This window comes from Chironomus tepperi, unplaced genomic scaffold (genome assembly GCF_022539635.2).
Source record: "Chironomus tepperi strain 1889 unplaced genomic scaffold, CSIRO-AGI_Ctep_v1 contig_85, whole genome shotgun sequence".
Taxonomy (NCBI): domain Eukaryota; kingdom Metazoa; phylum Arthropoda; class Insecta; order Diptera; family Chironomidae; genus Chironomus; species Chironomus tepperi.
Window position 1 is genome coordinate 4,031,851 of NW_027226207.1, and position 23,066 is coordinate 4,054,916.

A 23,066-nucleotide genomic window follows, 5' to 3' on the forward strand; every position below is an offset into this window, starting at 1 on the left:
CTAATTTAACATTTTACAAAAACATGAACATCTCTAATTCTGTTGTTTAATGTCTTGTTTGACTGCATGCAGAACATAACTGATTCCATCATACTTCAAAAATCTAAACTTCCCGCTGAATGGATTATAGAAGATTCCACGAACTAAGACTGTATCGCAGTCTTTTTCGTTTAAGACTTCAGTCACTTCTGATGGTTTGATGAATTGCTTCCAGTCATGTGTGCCTTTTGGGATGATTTTTATAACATATTCTGATATAAATTTTATCAAAAGCCATGAAATGAAAGTTCTATTCGGTGTTGTGATAAAAATGCTCCCATTTGGCTTTAAACATTTTGTCATTTCCTGGATAAACATTTTTTGACCAGGCACGTGCTCAACAACTTCACTGGCAATAACTGCATCATATTTTTCAGCATTATCAATTGAATGCTCCTCAATCAATTCGGAAATGTATTCTATATTCAAAGATTGTCCTTTTAGATGATCTCTACCTGCTTCTAATAATTCTATTGATGGTTCTAATGCTGTCATATTAGCTTTCAATTTTGCTAAAGCTTCTGTTAAAATTCCAGCACCACATCCAACTTCTAATATGTTTAATCCTTTCAAGACATCAGGATCATTCCTCTTTTCAGGTTTTACTAAGCCATTGCTAATAAGTCCATCGCAAATAAATGGTACTCTAATTTGATTCATAAGATGTAAAGGTTTGAAAGGTCCGGAAGGATCCCACCATTGTGTTGAGAAGCTTCCCAAGTGTTTTAAGTCATTTTCATCGACATTCTTAAAATTTGATTTAGTTGTTGATAGGAATCTATAGTTAAAAAGCATATTAATAATGATTTGTGATCTTGACAATGTGATATGTAAATTTGTTATAACCCTTTTATGATCTTACCTTAAATTAAGTTGTTTCGAGATTCTTGATGCCGGTCTTAACATTTTTTAAATTATATTCTATATTATTAGCTGTCAATTGAAGTAAAATAAGGAATATCTCTAAGATCAACTAACTGGAACTTTTATTAAAAACTTAATAAACGATTCTTGTATCCTTTCCAATTAAACTTATTGAAATGACTGATAAAAAGAACCAAAATATCTTTTTTACGTGAGAGAACTGCTGAAAATTCTAAAATTTGATACAACTGTTCAAACATTGTTTTTAAAAAACACAGACTATGAGATTCACTGAAATTTGTTTTAATGCCCCTTTTATTTCTGTTTTTGATTGTCATATTTTACAGCATGGAGTGCATATTGCATTCCTTGATATGGTGCAAAACAGAATGTATTAAAAAATGGAGTAAACCACAATCCACGAACTAAAATTGTATTACAATTTTGTTCCTTTAATATTACAGCCACCTCTGATGGTGTAATAAAATGACTCCAAGTATGAGAGTCTTTTACGATAACTTTAAGCATATATGCTATTTTCGTTCCTACATATGAAAACATAGTTCTATTAGGTGTTGTGATGAATAAGCTTCCATTTGGTTTTACACATTTTGCCATCCCCAAAAGGAATGATTTTTGATCTGGCACGTGCTCAACAACTTCACTGGCAACGACTGCATCATATTTCTCAGGATTTTTTATTGAATAATCTTCAATAAACTCTGTAATGTATTCTATATTCAATGATTGTCCTTTCATGTGATCTCTAGCTATTTTTACTAGTTCTTCTGATGGATCCAATCCAACTACATTTGCCTTCAAACGTGCCAGTGCTTCAGTAAGTATTCCAGCACCACAACCAACATCTAGAATATCAATTCCTTTAAGGACATCAGGTTTATTTCTATCTTCAGCTTTTATCTTTCCAGTACTGATTAATCCATCAATAATTAATGCTATTCTACACGGATTCAAAGAATGTATAGCCGTTTGAATTCCTGAAGGATCCCACCATTCAGCAGCAGAAGTTTCCAAAAGTTTCACGTTGTCTACATCAACATTTGTAGCAGTGCTGTATATCAATGGCAATATTTGTTGAAAAATTTAAGTTAAGTTAAATTTTAGTAATGTTCTGTCTTATCACCTTATTGGTTTCTCCATTGTTTTCTCGTTGAATTCTTCTTTACAACTAATATTTGAAGTCTAATATTAGGACTTTTAAATGACTACATTCTGGGCAATTATGGGTAAATCTACGAATAAACGGAACAACAAAAATCGACTTAAATTTTTTTCAACATGTAAAATTCCAAAAAAACGTTAAATGTAAAATATATTGAGGTTTAATTCACTTCCTTAGTAGTGTGAAAGCTTGATTAATTCACTAATTTATGTAAATGAAAATGAAATTTATTTCGTAGGTTTCCCTTTTAAAAGTTTATTTCTATTTTTAACTTCAAAATTACATGATGAATTTGGTTACTACGATGTGTAATTAGTACCAAAATGATACACTTGTGTAAATAATGTTTTTTAATACTTATTACATTATTGATAGTTGTGTATTGAAATTATTTGTTACCCTTGTTCGGGTATATATATTAAAACTATTTAAATATCCGTATATTAAAGCTGTATTGCTTTTATTTTCATTCTACATAATTTGCCAAATTTTTAAATTATCCAGTTTCCAAGAATATTTAAGTCTTCCCAACCCATGTCAGGTTACGTCACTAACTTCATACTGAAATTCATTCTTTTACTTCTGTTTCTTTCTATCTTGTTTGACTGCCTGCAATGCATAGTGTATTCCATGATATGGTATAAAACTGAATATATTGATGAATGGAGTATACCACATTCCACGGACTAAGACAGTTTCAAAGTTTTGTTCTTTCAATATTTCTTCTACTTCTGATGGTGTTATATAAAGACTCCAAACATGAGAGTCTTTCTGGAGAAGTTTAAGAAATTCTACTATTTTCGTTGTAAACCATGACACTATAGTTCTGTTGGGTGTTGTAATGAACAAGCTTCCATTTGGCTTAACACATTTTGTCATTTCAATCAGAAATGATTTCTGATCAGGAATATGTTCTAAAACTTCACTGGCAATGACCACATCATATTTATCAGCATTTTTAATTGAATAATCTTCAATAAATTCTGTAATGTATTCGACATTCAATGATTGTCCTTTGAGATGATCTCTAGCTATTTTAACAAGTTCTTCTGATGGATCCAACCCAATTACATTTCCTTCTAGACGTGCCAGTGCTTCGGTAAGTACTCCAGCTCCGCAACCAACGTCTAGTATATTAAGTCCTTTAAAGACATCCGGTTTATTTCTGTCTTCAGCTTTTATTACTCCAGTGTTGACCAACCCATCAATAACAAATCTTATCCTCAATGGATTCATGGAATGTAAAGCCATTTGAATTCCAGACGGATCCCACCACTCTGCACCGGTGGTTTCGATAAGCTGCATGTTATCTTTATCCACATTTGCACCAGATCTGTAAATAAATGGAAAGAAATGTTTTTAAAATTTTATTAGTCAAATTTTGTTTCGTTTTATTACCTTGCTGATTTTTCCATTCTTCACTCGTTGGGTTTCTTTTTATAACTAATTTTGTCAATCAAATTAGAGATTTTTTTAGCACAGAAATTATTCAAACGAAAAGTTGCAAATGTATGAGCAAATCTACGAAAGGAATTTCTATCAAAAAACGATGTTTGCAAAATTCCCAAAAACTTGATTTTATTTAGCTACTGCACTGTAGAAAAAGTGAAATAACATGGTTTTAAGTGCTTTAATTAATGATTTATTTGATTGTCAATTCTAACAAAGCTGGTTTTTTTTGTTTTTAATTTTTTCTTGCTATTGGAAGTGAATTAAATTTTACATTTAAGGTTTTTTTTTTGAATTTTACATGTTGAGAAACATGTTGTCGATTCTTGTTGTTCCGTTTATTCATAGATTTACCCTCATATGTAAAACTCGCAAATTTATCATTTCAGGTTTTTCAAATGCGAAGTTCATTCCACGTGCTTTAAATGTCAATTAAGTTCTAAATAAAATAATTTAAGGAAGAGTTTACAATTTTTTGGCGTAAGTAATAAGTAAATTAACCAGTTTTTAAAAATTCAATTAATTTGATGTTTTATTGAATATAATAATTTGATTATGTTATCCCCTTCCAATAACCGATTAATGTTACTAATGATTAGAAAGTTTCATACATATCATTATCTTTCTTGTGTTATCAAATTTATCTCAGTTTCTTACTGTTTTGCTTTACAGCATGGAGTGCATATGTTATTCCTTGATATGGTACGAAACTGAATATATTAAAGATTGGAGTATACCACATTCCACGAACTATAGTTGTATCAAAATCTATTTCATCCAATATATCTTCAACTTCTGATGGTGTAATAAAATGACTCCAAACATGTGAGTCTTTCTGAAGGACTTTAATAAGTTCTGCTATTTTTGTTGTAACACATGATACTAGAGTTCTATTAGGTGTTGTGATGATTAAGCTTCCATTGGGTTTTACACATTTTGCCATACCCAAAAGAAATGATTTCTGATCTGGTACATGCTCAATTACTTCACTAGCAACGACAACATCATATTTCTCGGGATTTTTATTTGAATAATCTTCAATAAACTCTGTAATGTATTCTATATTCAATGATTGTCCTTTCATGTGATCTCTAGCTACTTTAACAAGTTCTTCTGATGGGTCCAATCCAATCACATTTCCTTCTAGACGTGCAAGTGCTTCGGTAAGTATTCCAGCCCCACAACCAACGTCTAATATATTAATTCCTTTCAAGACATCTGGTTTATTTTTATTTTCAGCGTTTATCTTTCCAGTGCTAATAAGACCATCAATAACGAATCTTACCCGCAATGGATTCATAGCATGTAAGCCCTTTTGAATTCCAGACGGATCCCACCATTCCGCAGAAACGGTTTCCAAAAGCTTCACGTTATCTGCATCCACATTTGCATCATTTCTATGTTCGCAAATGAAAATTAAGATTATTAAATTAAAAATTCTTAATATATTTATTGTTTTTACTTCTTAGATGTATCCATTGTTCTTTCGTTGACTTCTTTCTAACGATTGAATTGTCCACTAATTCAATTTGGGTATAAATGTCTCAGATCATATTCTCTCATTTTTAACTCCTTTGAGTTGTTCGGAAAACCCATTCATTTAGAGATTTAAGTGTAAGAATATGAAACTTTAAAAAAAATTAAAAAGCCTTGAATTGTCAAATGCTTACATCCCAGTTTGAATAAAAAAAATCCATTCTGGCTTTAAAAAATTGGGAATTTCTTAAACCGCATTATTAAAAACTTGTTTTTTCACTATGAATGGCATGGTCATAAATTTGAATATTTTTTGTATGTCATTTTGGATTCCCAAATAAATTTACAAAAAATTGAAATAAACTGTTAAGTCATTCATCCGATGATCAAGAATAATAACAAAGATGTTAAAATGATGAACAAATGTGGATTTTTTTGTTGCTTCGGGAAAGTTGATTTCAGCCGTAAGGGCAATTTTTGAACATATTTAAGGTCTAGCAAAGAACATAATTCTAATATGCTTTGAAGACTTTCCTGATTCAACTTGAAATCATCTGTTATCAAGAATATTAGCTTTTATTATGCAACTGTCAATTAGTATCTCTATTCGATGTCAAACCTGTTTCTTTCATTTATCACCATCTCAATTGCTTTTAATTCTGAAATATAAATGAAAATGATGAGATTGGGAAAGTTAATTGCCAAATTATTTTACTTACTTCAGTTGCCAATTGAATGACTGCTTAGTACCAATAAGATATTACGACAAAACCTTATTGGATCGAATAACATGTTTGATCGTTGTAACTATCAAAGCAACTGGGTAAACTTTGTTAGTAAACAAAATAGTCCATAGTAAATGATTTAAGATGAAAGTTGAGATCTAAAATATTAGTAAAATTATGAGAACCACTGGATCTACAAAACTTATGTTTATGTACTCTAAATGTTCTGATTAAATGAAAATATTGCTGAATCAATGTGTAAATTAAGTTTTTAAACGAAATTGTAAAATCCAGCAAAAAACAATTTTCAAAGCTTACCAAGAAAAAAAGCTTTGTTATAAAAGTTTTTGCTATAAATTATGTTATCCAAATTTTACTGTCTAAACCTTATTATCAATTAAAAATTTCAATAGAACTATGATAAATTAAAAGTTCATAGTCTATTAGTTACATTCATTAGACAAGCAATCAATGAATTATTGATCAAGTCAAAAACAACATATTAACGGTTATAAAATATTTGAATTGCAGTTTTATAGCATCTTCATTGGTTTTTTTCTTGTCTAATAGATTTTATATCACATTCTGTTTTAATTTATTTAACTCCTTTGAACGCTGTAATTTCTGGTAAGTTTAAGTTAAAAATGTGTGTAACAGTCATAAGAATGTTTGGATATACAAGTTTTATTAATTCAATTAAGAAAATGAGTGAAAAAAGTATTAAACAAAATTTACTGGATCTCACGTACAAAAAATTGAAACAAAACAAATGAATTCTTGGTTAAAAAGCTATAGTTCTCATTCTTATAATGAATTTCGGGGAGTTCACAATGAATATATTTAACAAATGAAGTGAATAAGGCATGAAAATACTTCAATAAATTGAACAGTTAATGTCAAAAAAGTGATAACAAAAAAATATTACAGTCATCGTTAAATTGCAAAAAAAAAATTAAAGCAAAGATTTAGAAGCAGTTTACATGTATTTTTAGACATTCTTCCACTATCTAGTTATGAGATTTCTGGTGTAAAAATAAGGTGAAATTGGATGTATTTATTTTTAGAAAAATTTTCTAATATTTATCTTGGCGATGAAATGAATTAAGGCAAAAGAAGACAGTCACTCGTCTCTTGAGCTTCTTATCACACAATTATAATTGTATAAAAATTATCTACGTCAAACCTTATATTGTTATTAGTGATGATGACTTTCAGTTTTTTGTTACTTCAAACATTTTTTTAAATATTATTACATCGATAACAAATATTCAATGCCATTGATATTACAAGCGATTTATCAGCTTCTTATTGGCTCAGTCATTCAGTACGTATATATTTAAAAAATCTTATTTATAATGAGTTCATAACGATTATCAACATTGTATTCGGGTACGCTCCTTTTTGTTATTTAATTGGCACAGTTTCACGTATTGTAAAAGGTTATTAATATCTTCAAAGAAACGTTTACTTTCATTCTCCACATATCTCCTGCCTTCCTATGTTTACGTGCAAAATTATAAAGTAAATGTTCTACATCTATACACGTGTTATAAATTTTTGGCGAACTCTGTACGAAAGAATAATAATAAGTCATTAATTATGTCATTGTCCAAAATGAAAAACGACATGAGCAAATCATTAATAAATTAAATCTGGATAATATGTCACGACGTCGCTCTTAAACATTCTTGGAACCTTTCGTCACACACAAATTCAGACAAAATTTCATACATATTTATTTAAATAAACAAGTCAACGTGACTTTATCAAATACGAATATTTTCGGAGATACTGGGAAGAAATAATGCAAATAAATTTCTGGAACTAAGCAGTCAATATTTTTTTGACGACGAAATTAGAATGGTCATCATGATTATGTCAGGCAAATGCACATGTTGAATATAGAATTGACCTTGAAAAGAAGGTGCTGGATATATTTTTGAAAGAACTGAACAAAGTTCATAAAAGTTTTCAATTACGTCTTTCATTAAGCATTTGTAAGGGAAGTGGATGACTAATCATTTATTGTCTAGTCATTCCGAAAGTTATACTTGGAATTAATTTCTATGTAACCAAGTGATGAAAGCTTTATGAGTATTTTCCAGACAATTGTGTAATTTATTCATAAGAGTGGGGATATCCGTAAATTGGGTACGTGTTTTTGGGAGGGATGAGTGTCTACAGCTGCTAGACATTGTGCTGAAGAATTCTTCTTTGTGGTTATTTTGTTCAAGATCCAGAAAAATGGACGTTATTTACGAACCTACCCCAATTGATAACTTTGGACTAAAAAAAATTAACAAAGCACTAATGCGTCGCTGGATAAAGTTCAAGTATTGATAGCAATTTCACTAAAACTGATTAAATTTGTACTTGAAAAACTGCACACTCATCCAGTTTAAATCTATCAAGAATTTTAATCACATTCTATCTTCAAGGACAGCCAATAATAATTGGCAAAGTTCAATATTTTGTCTGCAAACCATAAAAAAGATTTAATGGATAATCATGAAAGTTATTAAAAGCTCCTTAAAACTTAAATTGAAGGAATAAATCAATCGTCATTTATACCGTGGAAAAAAAAAAGTTTTCGTTTTAAGTCTGTTATAGTGTGGCGCATTGTTACGATGTTGAAGATGATGACTTGCAAGAATCAACATTTTTTTCATATATCGTAAAACGTCGAGTGAATATATAATCTTATATTTTTTTTCCTGCTACGCGCGTCCAAATTCTTTTTTGTTGCTTTACTATATTCTCTAAATCGGTGTTTGTTTGTAAAATAACATACATTTGTACATGGAAGTGAAATACATATACAGTCTATATTTGAGTGGAATGAACGAGCATTTTTTTATTTCATGCTATAGAGATAAATGAATTATAGATAAAAGAAACCTTCACAATACAGACCAGAGAAAAAAAAGAAATATTTTTCTTAATGGATATTTCGCACACGTGAAAAATACAAAAATATTGTATAACGTCTGCAGTGATTCTCTTCCCGACTCCTTCCTGTTTGGCACATAACCAATTTTTATTTATGAGACATTTTTCATGAGTTTATTTTACGGAATGCCGGAATTGTTTTTCACATCGTTCATTTACTCTTATTTTTTACTACAAAATTTTTATTATTTTAAACTCGGGAAAGTATTGAATTACTGGGAATTAATGACCAGAACCAGCAGGCGCTTTTTATGGATATGACATTTAAATTTGTGCAAATCATCTGGAATTGCTAACTTTTCAATGATCTATAACAATACAAAGTATCTTGACACTGTAAAGCTTAGACTTATTGACGACTATTCCAGAGATAAGCGATTAGATTAGTATCAAACAAATCACGTGCTGAAAGATTAGTTCCAAAATTCTAAAATTGATTAGCTTTTAATCATTAAGTCGCTATACAGTTGCTGACCTATGTCGACAAAATTTTTGTAATGAAATTAAGTTCCTAAAGCTTAGTGACGTAATTCATCCATGCCAAAAGTTGTAGGATTCCCAAATATCAAGTTTGGAATGCATTTTAGAGGAAATTCAGGAATTCATTTTGAGTATAGACGTTGCACGTGGAATTTTACAACTTGATAATCCTCAAACCAAAACATTGCCATTCATGTTAATTCATAAGCCTATTAATGCCGGTAAACAATTTATTTTGTCTACAGAAGATCAATCACTAGGAATTTTGAAGACACTTAAAAATAGTCTATCCGGGTATGGCACTAAACACTTCAATTGAGCTTTAATAATTAACTTATTTACTTTCATGTCATGTTGAAATTTCAATAGTGCATGTCATGCTTTTCACATTAATTTTCCCCTCTCTGTGAATCACCTTTTAGAACAGCTTAAATCCCATAATTAAATAAAAAATGAGAAATGTTTCTGAGAAAATAAAGGCAGACATGGAAGGGCAAAAAACTTTTAAAAAGTGGGAAAATAATCTGAAAATAAAAAAAAAGTTTTTTAAGTTGCGGAAGAGGTTAAAGAAATTTTTTGCTGATGTCATTCGGGTCGATGTCTTTTCATTGATGGTGAAAGTACTGGTTTGATTTTTTCAAAATGTTTGGATTTGAAAGTTTTAAATTGTATTAATGACATGACATGACATGATGAAATTTTGAGGTTTGAACTTGATTCTGACGTCAACAGCTAATTTCACCATAATGTTTTCTAAATTAATTTAATTTAATTCAACTGCAATCGCGTGACACGATTAGGAATTTTTAATTAGTTTTAGGAATTGAAGTTAGTTATTAATCAGCATAACATGACATTTAATGGCTACTAAGTATGAAGTTTTGTTAGCATAGAAAGGATGATCCAAAAATTTGCATTAGTCTCTAGTGGGAATGTGTGTGTGTGTTCGTAAGTTATGTAGCGCAACATTAACACCTTATTAGCGCAACATTAACGCCTCAATAGCGCAACAATGACGCCAAAGTAGCGCAACAGTAATTTCATATTAGTGCAACAGAAACTTTTAAATCTTTGATTCAAAATCAGGTATCAAAATTTGGACTCTTTAGCAAAATTTCCTTTAACGTTACGCAATTTCCGAAAGTTCCCTGTAATCTCGAAGGTCATTTGTATTTACAATTTCCAATTTTATATCACTTAGTTCAACCTTGACCATTTACAAATGTAAACACAGATGACCTTCATATCAATACTAGAATCGAACAAGACATATTCCTAGATATCTCCGATCTGAAATATAAGTATATAAAATAATTAAATTTCATTAAATTAGTCGCTCTTGAACTTCAAACAAATCAATAAGTCACAAATATTCTCTCATAATCAGCCAGTCAAAGCATTAACATTTTACAATAGAGTTTGCGTGAATGAATTGTATACGTTGTAGGTGTAAGTTGTTAATTATATCTCGTCATGCATTGCCTGAACAAAAAAAATGCAATTCATAAAATTGCAATGATGAATGAGCAAAAAATAAAAGCATTGAATGACATTGCATAATCGAGCGAAAATTTGTAATTACAGCATGTTCGGAATCGTCAGAGTCGAACTAAAAATTAAAACGTAATTCATCACGTGAAAATGATATTTTGGCGATGAATCCGCAGATTCAATGTGATCCGCAAATATTTAAACTTTAAACAATCAAGTCAGCTTTACCTTTCTTAATTATTTACACCAGATGACTAGCACAATATAAAAATTGTAATGTAATGCTTAAATGAAGTGAGAAAAAGTGCAAATTCTAGATGATTTTGCTGAATTTGTTGATGGAAAACTGAAAAATATGCAAATCATGATCATTAATGAATTCGTTCAGTTAAATTATTCCGTATTTGCATCTATTGCTGAATAGATTCTATTTTTTTTTGCAAAACAACTAATTTATGAGATGAAAAAATAACATTATTTTCGCCAAATGTCAACGTTCTCTCGTTTCTTCCTGCTTATACATGCGCTCGCCATGTTCTCGCTCAATAATTTTTTGCTTACTCATCGACGACGGGAAATCGTGAGAGTAAATAGCTTTTTGATTAACACTCGATGCTTTTAACAAAATTATCACTAGATTCTTATGACCTAGATCGATTCTTCCTACATAATTTAGTCTAATGTCTATAAACAGTCATTCGTCATCATATTACGTAATGTCTATCATGCTTAAAAAGACCTTTAATGATTAAAACATTTGTTGAATATGTAAATAATCTGCTGGAAGTATCAATATTCCAATTATTGACATATATATAAAAGAAGAAGTCTGAATACTTTTTATTGTTGTTGTGTCTCAGATGATTATCGCAATTTAAATTTGCTGTATGTCTGTAATAGAGAAAAAAACACAATCAAATATGATGAATGAAGTTACTCGTTGCTTATAAGCTGTTAATCGCTTTATCATATCGAATTAATTAATTTTGACCGATCGTGGTAGAAAATTGTATGTATGTAGATAATATACAGTACTGCTGTATTTGTATTGGAAAAAGCTTAGCTAATAAATTATGACAGAATGTGAATTTTTTTAGAAATTTTTTATTTTTTTGGCCGAGGCGTAAAAGGTGAAAAGACTTTTGTTCTGTAGATAATAAATAAATGGCGTATGTGACATTCATGCAGGATTCAAGGAACAGAGTTATTTATTGGAAAAAGCGATGATATTCAATTTCTTTATAAAGTCCAAAGTAATTAAAATTCGCGAAAAATATTTACAAAATTCTGTTGATTTTATGATTTGCATAGCTGCACGCGCTGCAAGCATTAGTGAAAGGATGTCGATTGTTAAAAGGAATTTTAGAAATTTTGCTTATTCATTGTAATTAAGTCTTACTGAGAAAAAGATTGAGGATGAACAAGAAGAAATTGGAATTGACTTAATAAATTAGAGTATGAGACTTTACCCAACTGTAGGTGTATTGGCATATTAAGAATTTTAAGGAATATTCAACTGATTTACACATGCTTTAGGCAAATTTGATCAAAAGATGGAATCATGTCTGCTAAAATCGAACAAAGACATAAAGTGTCTTGCTATGTCTTACTGAGATTGAGATTGTCTATTATGCTTCATTTACATAATGTACATAATGATATCTTAATACCTCTGGTCATATATTTAAGTATATTATACATTCCGAATAGCACAAGTCGATTAATTGATTCTCAAGCTGGCACCAGGTCGAAGTAACTCTGACTAAGTCTCTGATCATGCCAGACTCACACTAATTTGGTCCCGGATCTTTGATCGATTAACAAACTTGTACTATTCGAGGACTTAACTTTTAACCGTCCTCATTTTGAGGATATACGACAAATGTCTTAATGTTCATCATTTTGTGAAACTGCATTGTCTCCTTATATGATTCTAATTAGATTTTTGTTAACAAATGAACAATCTATAAGAACAAACAAACTACTAATTTACATCTGTGATCGCTGAAGGTGTGTCTTTAAGAAAATTCTCAAACCGTCCCAAGAAGATACTAGAAGCTTCTTTTGACGCTAGATTAATTAATCGTAAATCCTTAATTGATTGCTTCTTTCAAAACACATTAATTGCGGATAGATTAATATTTTTGCAAAATCATGAAGCACGAGCTGCAAAATTCATTAAAGACTTCAATAAGATTTTATAAAGTCACTGACTACTAGGGGTTAATCCCCTTAAATGTTAATGAACAATTAGAAATAATTATGCCAATTTGATTGTGATTTACACAAAACTAGATCACTTAATCTTAGATGATCAGGCACAAAATGAGATTACTTAGTGCTGTCAATGTCAATATTTACACAATAATAATTACGAAAGTAAACCTAAACATACAGAGACTAGCTTAATGAAGTAATAACAATATATAAGTAAGAAGAGCTGTTGATGATAAGAAAAAGTTTTTTGATTATATAGGAACGGATTGCATCATATGACTCACATTTGATTGACAAATATGAATGGCTAATTTTCATTCAAGAATTTTGCCTTAATTTATGCATTGAATGTAATCAAGCATTAATATCCAATACCAAAACAAGCTCAATTTCTTTGTGCTTTATGCTTCTTCCTTACTGTAATACATTGACGCTAAATTGTGTTAAAATGTGTGTTATTTAATACTTTTTTATATTCTCCTTTCGTGAACAAAATACTGCTGAATGCTTTAGTGTCAGAAGTAAACCGGACGAGACCGCACACTGTTTCTGTATTATTATTTTATCTAAACTCGATAGTTTTTTTTGTTTCTCTTCGATCTATTGATGCGGTTCGAGAGCTTTTGTTGTGTTTGTACACGTTGTATGTAGACACGGCACAGAATCAAAATATTTTTGTGCTCTTTTCGAGAGCTGTTTTTAGTTTATCAACAACTGTGGACCACAAACGTAGTTAAAGTTATTTTAAAGAAATTTTCATGAAAAAAAGTCACGCGTCTTCAAAAAAAGATGAGCAAAAATAGTCAATAAGGAATAGCTAGTGATTAATTACTTACTTACTTCGCTGGCCGATCCATGGCCTCTTTCTAGTGATTAGTGAAATTATAAGTGAAAAATAAGTTAATTTAAAGACTGAATAAAAGATAAAAATTTGCCAACTCAGTCAAAATATAAAATAGAAGCCATACACATTCATATAAAGTCGTAGTTCATAAAAAGAAAATGTTATGACATCAATAAAGAGAATCAGATTATCGCAGGTATATATATTGAAAGCAACAGATGATAAGATAACAATTTTATTTTATATATATAAACAGTACAGAACAATATCATTTAAATACACGCGAGTGAAATTCCTTTAAGTGTTTCCAAATGCCCACATTTTTTTTTGGTGTACTTTGTTTTGGGTGACATGATTCAGCATAAAAAAAAATATTCAGTATTCTCTTATAATTCCAATTACTTTTAACACTTTTATCAACACAAATGTTTCTATTTTTAATTATATTTACATTTAATGCATTGTGTCACGATGAGTGTGCTGTTTTCATATCAAAAACGTTTTTTTTTTTATTGTACATGCTATGTACAATATGTACTTTAACATGCCAAAAGAATGGCAGTTTTGTGTGTTTATGAAACTTTTTTTTTTATCGTTCCATCTTCATTGAATGATTTGTGCTTTGGTTCAAGGATATAGTCGGCGATCATATGAAGATGTTGACTTCCACAAAAAGTGATTTACTCAATTATTCTGAGTGTTGTGTCGATAATATTGAATTGGGTACTAATTGAGTGACTTTAAATTGAAATTTAAGGACTTTAAGAATGCGGGGTATGTGAAATATAGAAGTGACTGCATTGTGGTTGCCAAAACAATTGTGAATTTATTAAGCAGTGCTTGATATTGAGACGAATTTTGTGTGAATTGAGTCGACTCCTGTACAGAGCTTGAAGTCAACTCGCACAACGTTATCGAAGTCGACTTGAACACAGAGCTCGAAAAGCAGCTAAACGACTCGATCTCAAAACAACTCGAGCTGACTTCAAACTCTGGTCACACATGAAAATTCTGTATATAGCTCAAAACAGTCATCGACTTCCTTATCTGATTCTGAGTGTCACAATGCTTGAAATTTGACGTTCTGAAGATTAGTTCCAATTGATCCACTTTAAATTGGAGAGCGCATATAAAGCGACTAAAACAGTTGCTGTTCCTAGCCATAACGGCAATTGCTTCTTGTTCCTTTCTTTTGCTGCTCTGCTTCCATCTCTACGGCTATTCACCTTCCTCTTCTTTAGATTCACTCTTCTTAATCTTGAACGACATTTGACAATTGCCAGTCATGACTATAATATATAGCTCTAGCTCATCATAGCTCATTTCCATATAAATCATCCGTCAATACCAAAACTAGAAACACAAAAAAATCCATGACGTCGAAGATTTACGCCATTCTAGTTACACCTTAAAACCTATTTCAAAAGACAATCGCCAGTTAATTTTGTCTAAAATACATAATGTGATAGAAAAATGTCAGGTGACGACATAATTCAACTATAAAAATTCCTTTGTGACAAAGTCGACATGTGATTTGGATGTAATAAGTGTGACATCACGTTCTTTGTCGCAGGAAAGGTGAAAACTATTTTTATGTGAAATTCCTAGAGAAATTTTTGTCTGGCACTATAGTCAATGAAAATGTGTACGGAATGAGAACATTTTCGAATGAATTATGGTGTAAGTTACTGTCGTGTAAGTGACTAAATTGCCGTAAATCTCTCAAAATAAGAATTTATTGTATTTGCAGCTGAGAAACTGCACACAAAAAAAACTACAGTTATCAGGTTTTTCCGAATTTTTAAGAATCCGGAGCAACTCATTCGTAAAGATCTTTAGACTTGCCAAATCGACCATGAAAAATGTTCCTGATTATGGCATCGGCAGGTTTTAATTCATTAGTAATCGTGTTGGACAAGTTTGTGACGGGAAAAATTTTACACAAATTCTTTTGAAAAGGAATCGATTGGGTTAAATCAACGACGGATTTTTGACTTTTCTGAGAAAAAAATGCTTGGATTGCTTTTATGGTTTTCAATTTTATAACTTTCCTTGAATTGGTTTTTAATGAATATTTTAAGATTTAGTTTGAATTCAAACTTCGCATGGTGACATTCATATTCGACAGAGGTAAAGTTAGGCTTGTAGTAATTAAAGACTAAATTTTCAAAGAGAATTGTATTTCAAGCTCAAATTTCTTCATTTTGAGTTAATTCGTCAAACTTTCCAACTTTCTTTGAATTCGACACGACATACGTGACAACGTGTCGCAACACTGTTGTGTGACGTAGAACATAGTTTAAGAAGCATTGACTTAAATAAACACAAACAGATCAACTGTGATCGATGACCTTTCTTAGTTGGCGTCTGAAGCTGACTTTATCGCTAATTGCCTTCTGCTAATTACAATACCAAATGTAACCATGTCTCAACAGCCTCTTGAACATTGATTTAAGTTGATTTATAATTCAAGTTCAATTCGAATTGTTCAATGTCGAGTCTGAAACCGGGAATTTTGCTGGAAAGAAGCTATCAAAACCAAGAACTCTAAACTGAATCATGTATTTTGTGAATGTTACATCCTGATTCAAAATTCCAACGAATTCGTGCTTATTTTGGGAAGATGATCGGATAGTCATCAAAAATTCGGACGCATGTCTGGTTCCATTTTTTCGTATGACTGTCTTGTCTGGTATGACAAGTCTGGCGAATCTCCGATATCTATTCCAAAAATCTTTGTCTCAAACAAGCCTTCAAACCAAAACAGAACATTCAAGTTCTAAAGATCCAAAAACATACAAATCAAAAATTTTATAGGCATTCAATTTCAATGTCACATTTGTTTGCGAAAAGCACAAGACTTTGAGTAAACGTTATGTTCAAGATTTATATCAAAAGTAGGAGTGGAAATATTCCACCCGAAAATTGCTAAACGATAAATCAATGACGATTTTAAAGCCTAATTTCAAATAGGTAGCTCTGCTAAATATAACCATAAATACATAGAGAAATAGCTGATAAGGGTTTCTGATAACATTTCCACACATTCATTGAGGGTGACGTGCCAAAATTGTTATCTTCACGATAAATTAAAGCTTCAAATATTTCCACGAATTTCATTCTTATTTCCTTGAAATTTGCTTTGGTCGAGAATGAATCAATATTTTTACCACAGAATGTCCGAAAATCACCGAATGGGTTAAAACGCAATTTCAATTCCGATGATCATTCGTAAGAATTCTCAAAAAAAAATATTGACATTATGCTTCGCAGGAATCGACTCACACCTGTTAGCGCCCCAAAAAAAAAAGAAAATGTATTTTTTTGGAAGAAATTTCTTGAATACCAAAGTTTGAAGCTAATCGCGTCATCTTTTATTAATCCTTAATTCTATACTTCTGTTTCAATACAGAGCAGATATCAACCGGTGTGGCAACAAAACTGTTTTTCACGAGAATCATTCAATAAAATTTTTTGAAACTCATCATGGCAAATAAAGAAAAAAAAAATTGTTTCGTTTTTATAGTAATGAAAAAAAGTTCTTCTGTATTTTGTGCTCACTAATAGACACTAGTCATTGTATAACTAAAAGGCTCGTAGTGAAGTTAAGTAATTTTCATGACTGCTACTTTGTTAAGGATTTTCCTTCATTTTAATGGATTTTGGATTAATGAAAGCTGTGAAAAAGCATTACAATGCAATTTTTCAGCTGTAATTAGTGCTAAATGATGAAAATATTCAGCAATAAATTAGGAGAATTCCCAAATTACTCAATTATATGACTGGACTGTGAATTGATGATAATTAAATTTTCCCGACCTGATAATTGCGAGGTGTTGTTCTGTTGGAATTAGGATATTTAATACAAATACATTAGTGCCATAGTGACACCTTTTTCTAGAATTAATCCATGAATACGTTCTAAATGCTGAATCATGAAAATTGAAATTTTAACGGCTTAAACAATTTTGGAATTTTCATACAAAAATTGCTAATTCAAATTCTATAAAACCGTTTAATTTCAAATTCTAAAATTCTGTTAAAAATGAAAAATAAATTTGTGCAAAGGATGACAAAAAGTTTGATTGCTAATCAGCAACACGTGCGACCTTCAAGTTATTGTGAATAACAATTCTTAAAAGGACATAAAAAGTATTAATATCTATCAAAAAAATACAAAAAAAAAGTCTCACAATTCATTTAATAAACAAATAAAGACGAATAGTTATGAAGTGGAACCAGTTATATTATCAAGTTTTGTTTTATCTCGTTTAGTCTATTCACTCATTAAATGTCTCAAAATGTGCGAAATTCATATAAATATGTGTATATATCCATAAGAGATGACTGTGCAAAAATGCAAATGATAATTCAACGACACTGCCTTAATTTATGCATGAGAGTCGATTTTTATTGTGATTATTATTTTTTCTTTCTTTCTTTTTTGTGTGGTTGTGAAAACTAGTATTCAGCGGACGTAATGGATACAACAGATGATGACATATTAATGAGTCCGTCATCACCCCTTAATGGTCAAGCAAAATCAGAAGATCTCGGAGATATGACATTCTGTATGTCTAATTACGCTAAGGAAGTCCTCAAAATGATGTATATGATGCGTCAGGTAAGTCAGTCTAGACAACCATAACTATATAAATGGATACATTTTCAACGACTTTCTGAAATTTAAAAATTAACGTTCAAAATTTATTCAAATTTTCAAAACATTGTACAGTTTTGACAACATTTGAATAGTTTTGACCGTTAATTTGTGAGGTTTTTGTGGACCTACTCAATAATTAATTAAAAACTACAATGTTAATTTACAGCATCATATGCTCACCGATTGTGTTCTGGAAGTTGACAATGAACTATTTCATGTTCACAAAGTGGTATTATCATCAGCTAGTCCATATTTTAAGGCAATGTTTACCGGTGGATTAAAAGAGAGTGAAATGTCACGTGTACGTCTTCAAGGTGTTTGTCCAAGTTCAATGGCCAAAATAATAACATTTATGTATACAGGAAGAATTCATATATCAGAAGTTACAGTGTGTCAATTGCTTCCTGCAGCAACAATGTTTCAAGTACCAAATGTGATTGAAGCATGTTGTGCCTTTCTCGAGAGACAATTAGATCCAACAAATGCAATTGGTATTGCTAATTTTGCCGAACAACATGGTTGTAACATATTAAGACAAAAGGCAAATCAATTTATTGAAAGGAATTTTACGCAAATATGTCAGGAAGAAGAATTTCTTCAGCTGTCTGCATTACAACTTATAAATCTTATACGGAAGGATGAGTTGAATGTTCAAGAGGAGAGAGAAGTCTATAATTCAGTGCTTAAGTGGGTTAAATATGATGAAGATAATCGTTATCCAAAGATGGAACATATTCTGTATGCTGTACGATGCCAATTCCTTACACCAAAATTTCTGTAAGTCAATTATCGACATATCGCATTCGATCATGATTTTATCATTTTTAATTCTTTACAGTAAAGAGCAAATGAAAAACTGTGATGTATTAAAAAGAGTGCCGGCGTGTCGAGAGTATTTAGCAAAAATTTTTAAGGATTTAACACTTCATAAGCGTCCAATTGTTAAAGAGAGAAAACCAAATACAACACGTATGATATTCGTTGCTGGTGGATATTTTCAACATTCATTAGACATTCTAGAAGGTTATAACGTCGACGATTGTACGTGGACGACACTTCCGAAATTGACTGTGCCACGATCAGGCCTTGGTGCTGCGTTCCTTAAAGGTACATTTTATGCTGTTGGTGGACGAAATAATGCACCTGGAGCTTCCTATGATTCAGACTGGGTTGATCGGTAAGAGGAAAAAACCAATTTTTGATGATTCAGTGCCTTGAATCAAATAAGTATGTTTGTTTATAGCTATGATCCGTTATCCGAGCAATGGCGACCGTGTGCTCCTATGAGTGTACCAAGAAATCGTGTTGGTGTTGCAACAATGGATGATCTTCTTTATGCTGTTGGCGGATCTTCTGGAAATGAATATCATAATTCAGTTGAATAGTAAGTTTGTTGCTGTTTTGAACTTTTTCGGATGAATATTAAGAAATTTTCTTTCTATAGCTACGATCCTGAGCAAGATAGGTGGTTTGTAATAGCACCAATGCGTTCAAAAAGACTTGCAGTCGGAGTTGCAGTAGTCAATCGATTGGTGAGTCTCAATGACCATTTTATTATGTAAATATCATTAATTAATTCTTGATTTTTAATTAGCTTTACTCAATCGGGGGATTTGATGGTGAAAACAGACTGTCATCTATGGAATGCTACCATCCTGAGAATAATGAGTGGACTGATATGCCTTCAATGAAATATCCAAGATCAGGTGCTGGTGTTGCTGTGTTAAATCAAGTGAGTCAAATTTCCATGACTATAAAATTGTTTTATGGACCAAATCAATTGAATGATTCACCATTAATCATGACTTTACAATCTAAAAACTAAATCGAACTAATTTTTCATTTACAGTACATCTACGTCGTTGGAGGATTTGATGGAACACGACAATTATCATCAGTTGAACGATTTGACACCGATAATAAAGTGTGGGAAATAGTAACGCCAATGAAAACATCACGAAGTGCCTTATCGGTGAATGTAATTGATGGAAAATTATATGCAATGGTAAATTAGTAGCTTGTATAATTTATTCAATTAACTCAATTTTAATTCGAATTAAATTACTTGATTCTATTACGCAGGGTGGCTATGACGGAACACATTTTCTATCAAATGTTGAAGTCTATAATCCGGCTGAACATTTGTGGGTCGATGGCATTCCTTTAACATCTGGACGGTCAGGATTAGCATCAGCTGTCATTTATCAACCATCGTGTCCACATAATTACTCACAAGAGTGTACAACAGCACAAAATCCAACAAAACGTGATTATGATGATAATCACCATCGTAGATTACCGCCAGACAATGGCCATAGTTCTTCATCTATGAATTGTAATTACTCATCAAATGTAAATCAAAATTTAAGAGGCTCAGGTAGTGGTAGTGGTAATCATGATACAAATGAAAATCAAGAAACAAACTGTGATGAAAATGAGGAAAGTCCTAAGAAAATTAAAAGTCCGTGTATATTTACTCAAATGAGAGAGCGGTGTAGGGCGCGAAGTCGTCATTTACATTATCTACAACAACAGCAAATTCAGCAACAGAAATTAACAGACATTAATAGTAATATAGAGAAAGTAATAAGGAATCATACAAAATGTAAGAATCCCAATGCACCATGTTCAATACAAAGGTTGAGACGACGATTCCAATACTTTCTCTATAATCATATAAGACAGAGTGATTATCAGTGTAAAGAAAATGAAAGCAAGACATGATAGTGGATAAATTAAGAAAAAATCAATTAAATTATTTCACATTCCAAAACAACAGTTCATTCAATTCATTTTAAAAAGTATGAGATGAAATCGTTGTGTGATTAAAGCGCATTTTTTGCTAACCAATTGTAGTCATCTGTTAAAGTGTGCAGTCATGTATGTCATTTTAAAGTTTAAATTTTTTTATTATTGTCAATTATTTTTTCCAAAAAACATTTAAAGAAGTCCTAGCGACTTACGAATAAATTTTATTAATTAATGCATATTAATCTAAAAAGTTTAATGAATGATCTGTGTGGATTGCACATTGAGGGTCATTCTGATATTATGGAACTTTACCGTTCCAATCCCGATCGGCACATTTTCAAATTGTTGCCACCACTACGACGATTTGGCAGCATACTTAGAACCAAGTGGCAGTCACTTGGGGAAAACAACAGAATTTGCCAAGTGGCTGTCACTTGGTTCTAAGTGTCCTGTCGCGTCGTTGCAACTTTTCAACTGCCGATCGGGTATGTGATGTTTGCTAAACATTGAAACTAGTCTTTATGGCTCTACCAAGGGGCTGATTGAGTTGTTCATACTATAGCGGAATTATCGATTTTGGATGATCCAATTCTATTTTCAGATCATCCAAAAATGAATTGTCTGCTTTGAAATAGCCAAAACTCGTACTATACGTCTATACTTATGACGTTGCACTAAAATGACATAACAATACATGACTAAGTTTGGCAATAGTCAGACAAGAAATAAATAAAAATCGTTTGCTTTGCAAAAATGCATACCAAAAAGAAGCGAACAATCAAGAGAACTTAACTCATGCAGTAAATGTGTCAAAAGTGCTGTGCTGATATGCATCTGAGAAAAAAGTAATAATTATGTGATGAATCAAGTTTTTGTAAGAATGAGTATATTTATGTGATGTAAAGTAAAAGCTTTTCAGAAGCAGCATTTATGACACATTAAATCAACAAGTTATGATCTCTTGGATGGATACACTTTAATTCGGGTGAAGATTCAAGTGACATTTAATTACAAAATGATTGTGAGCAGGATGAAGAAAATTATGTGTCTTTTTTTATAAAAGAATTCCATTAAGTTAGTGGGAGCAGCATCTACTGTGTGGTAGGATATTAAAGATAATGAAATGGACAGATAAATTTCTTCATTCCTTTATTTTAAAAAGATGATGGTTTTAAAGCCTGGTTTAAAAAAATTATTTTCAATGAAAATAAAAATAAGTAACAAAAAAAAAAGATTTTAATTCCTTTAGTGAAACATGTTGGACTTTTGATGGTGTTTTAAAGTATTAAAAATTCTTTTCAGGTGGATCAGCTTCTTAATAAAGCTACCGTAACGGTATGATGAGATTTATTGCTTGAATTGTGTATGAGAATGGCTAAAATACACAGCATTGTGTGAAATACTGCAGATTTTCAGTTTGTCGTGTTCGCTTGGTACCTAAATTCAATATTTACTTCCAAAATTACGTAAAAAAATCTTATTTTGGCTTTTAAATAATTTATTCTCGAATAAATTTTAATATTTATAGAAATTTCAAGTTAGTGCAATTCAGAGGCAGTAAAAAATGTCTGAGAATTATGCTTATTCTTAAGACTACCAGCATCTGTGTAGCCAACAGGGTGCAATCCCCTTTAAATATTGATGAACTGTATGCCGTGTGCAGTTAAGGTCAAGTCTTATCACTAAGGTGTGCCGTTTATCTCCATCTGGAGTTATCAGCAACATTCATGCCTCAAATTAGCTTTGGTAAATTGATGGTCGCCAGTTCGAATCTTGCCATTTCTAAATTTGTGCTTTTCCCGAAGTTCAGATACTTCAACTGCTTTATATACAAGATCAAGACTAAATTGGAGCTTTAAGCAACTTTGGATTAAGTAATAGGTCCTGACCTACCTCACGATCGTTGAAAAAATAGGAACAAGACCTACAAAATTA

At 31.2% G+C, this 23,066-nt stretch overlaps 4 protein-coding genes across 7 annotated transcripts; 1 reads left to right on the top strand and 3 right to left on the bottom strand.

The window, feature by feature from the left end:
• Positions 1–7: 7 nt before the first annotated feature.
• Positions 8–1,057, bottom strand: LOC139086412 (ubiquinone biosynthesis O-methyltransferase-like). The gene is made up of 2 exons (XM_070634860.1): positions 902–1,057; positions 8–817 (listed from the first exon to the last, which is right to left on the bottom strand). The coding sequence occupies exons 1-2, from the start codon at positions 943–945 to the stop codon at positions 34–36; spliced, it is 828 nt and encodes a 275-aa protein (XP_070490961.1). The 5' UTR covers positions 946–1,057; the 3' UTR covers positions 8–33.
• A 149-nt stretch (positions 1,058–1,206) lies between these two features.
• LOC139086046 (ubiquinone biosynthesis O-methyltransferase, mitochondrial-like) lies at positions 1,207–3,537 on the bottom strand. Of its 2 annotated transcripts, XM_070634330.1 has the most exons (3): positions 3,485–3,537; positions 2,048–3,419; positions 1,207–1,975 (listed from the first exon to the last, which is right to left on the bottom strand). In XM_070634330.1, exons 2-3 carry the CDS (start codon positions 2,062–2,064, stop codon positions 1,219–1,221), a joined length of 774 nt encoding a protein of 257 aa, XP_070490431.1. In that variant the 5' UTR covers positions 2,065–3,419; positions 3,485–3,537; the 3' UTR covers positions 1,207–1,218. The 2 variants fall into 2 exon arrangements, with proteins under 2 accessions (XP_070490431.1, XP_070490430.1); XM_070634329.1 differs by lacking the exon at positions 1,207–1,975 and having other exon boundaries at positions 2,522–3,419.
• Positions 3,538–4,036: 499 nt separating this feature from the next.
• On the bottom strand, positions 4,037–5,862 carry LOC139086032 (ubiquinone biosynthesis O-methyltransferase-like). Its single transcript, XM_070634305.1, has 4 exons — positions 5,731–5,862; positions 5,631–5,670; positions 4,998–5,565; positions 4,037–4,932 (listed from the first exon to the last, which is right to left on the bottom strand). Exons 3-4 carry the CDS (start codon positions 5,012–5,014, stop codon positions 4,176–4,178), a joined length of 774 nt encoding a protein of 257 aa, XP_070490406.1. The 5' UTR covers positions 5,015–5,565; positions 5,631–5,670; positions 5,731–5,862; the 3' UTR covers positions 4,037–4,175.
• Positions 5,863–6,273: 411 nt separating this feature from the next.
• Positions 6,274–22,385, top strand: Keap1 (kelch like ECH associated protein 1). 3 transcript variants are annotated; one of them, XM_070634181.1, is made up of 9 exons: positions 6,274–6,363; positions 18,183–18,341; positions 18,547–19,157; positions 19,219–19,557; positions 19,624–19,764; positions 19,825–19,912; positions 19,975–20,112; positions 20,230–20,385; positions 20,463–22,385. In XM_070634181.1, the coding sequence occupies exons 2-9, from the start codon at positions 18,198–18,200 to the stop codon at positions 21,102–21,104; spliced, it is 2,259 nt and encodes a 752-aa protein (XP_070490282.1). In that variant the 5' UTR covers positions 6,274–6,363; positions 18,183–18,197; the 3' UTR covers positions 21,105–22,385. The 3 variants fall into 3 exon arrangements, with proteins under 3 accessions (XP_070490282.1, XP_070490283.1, XP_070490281.1); XM_070634182.1 differs by lacking the exon at positions 6,274–6,363 and adding an exon at positions 6,619–6,774; XM_070634180.1 differs by lacking the exon at positions 6,274–6,363 and adding an exon at positions 13,405–13,913.
• Positions 22,386–23,066: the final 681 nt, after the last annotated feature.

Bases quoted from the DNA above. Each gene is read 5' to 3' on its own strand.
- LOC139086412 (XM_070634860.1), bottom strand. From the start codon at position 945: ATGTTAAGACCGGCATCAAGAATCTCGAAACAACTTAATTTAAG. The intron at 818-901 runs GTAAGATCATAA...TTTTAACTATAG, and splicing joins TCGAAACAACTTAATTTAAG to ATTCCTATCAACAACTAAAT.
- Keap1 (XM_070634180.1), top strand. From the start codon at position 13,881: ATGACATCAATAAAGAGAATCAGATTATCGCAG. The intron at 13,914-18,182 runs GTATATATATTG...TGTGAAAACTAG, and splicing joins AGAGAATCAGATTATCGCAG to TATTCAGCGGACGTAATGGA. The intron at 18,342-18,546 runs GTAAGTCAGTCT...GTTAATTTACAG, and splicing joins TGATGTATATGATGCGTCAG to CATCATATGCTCACCGATTG.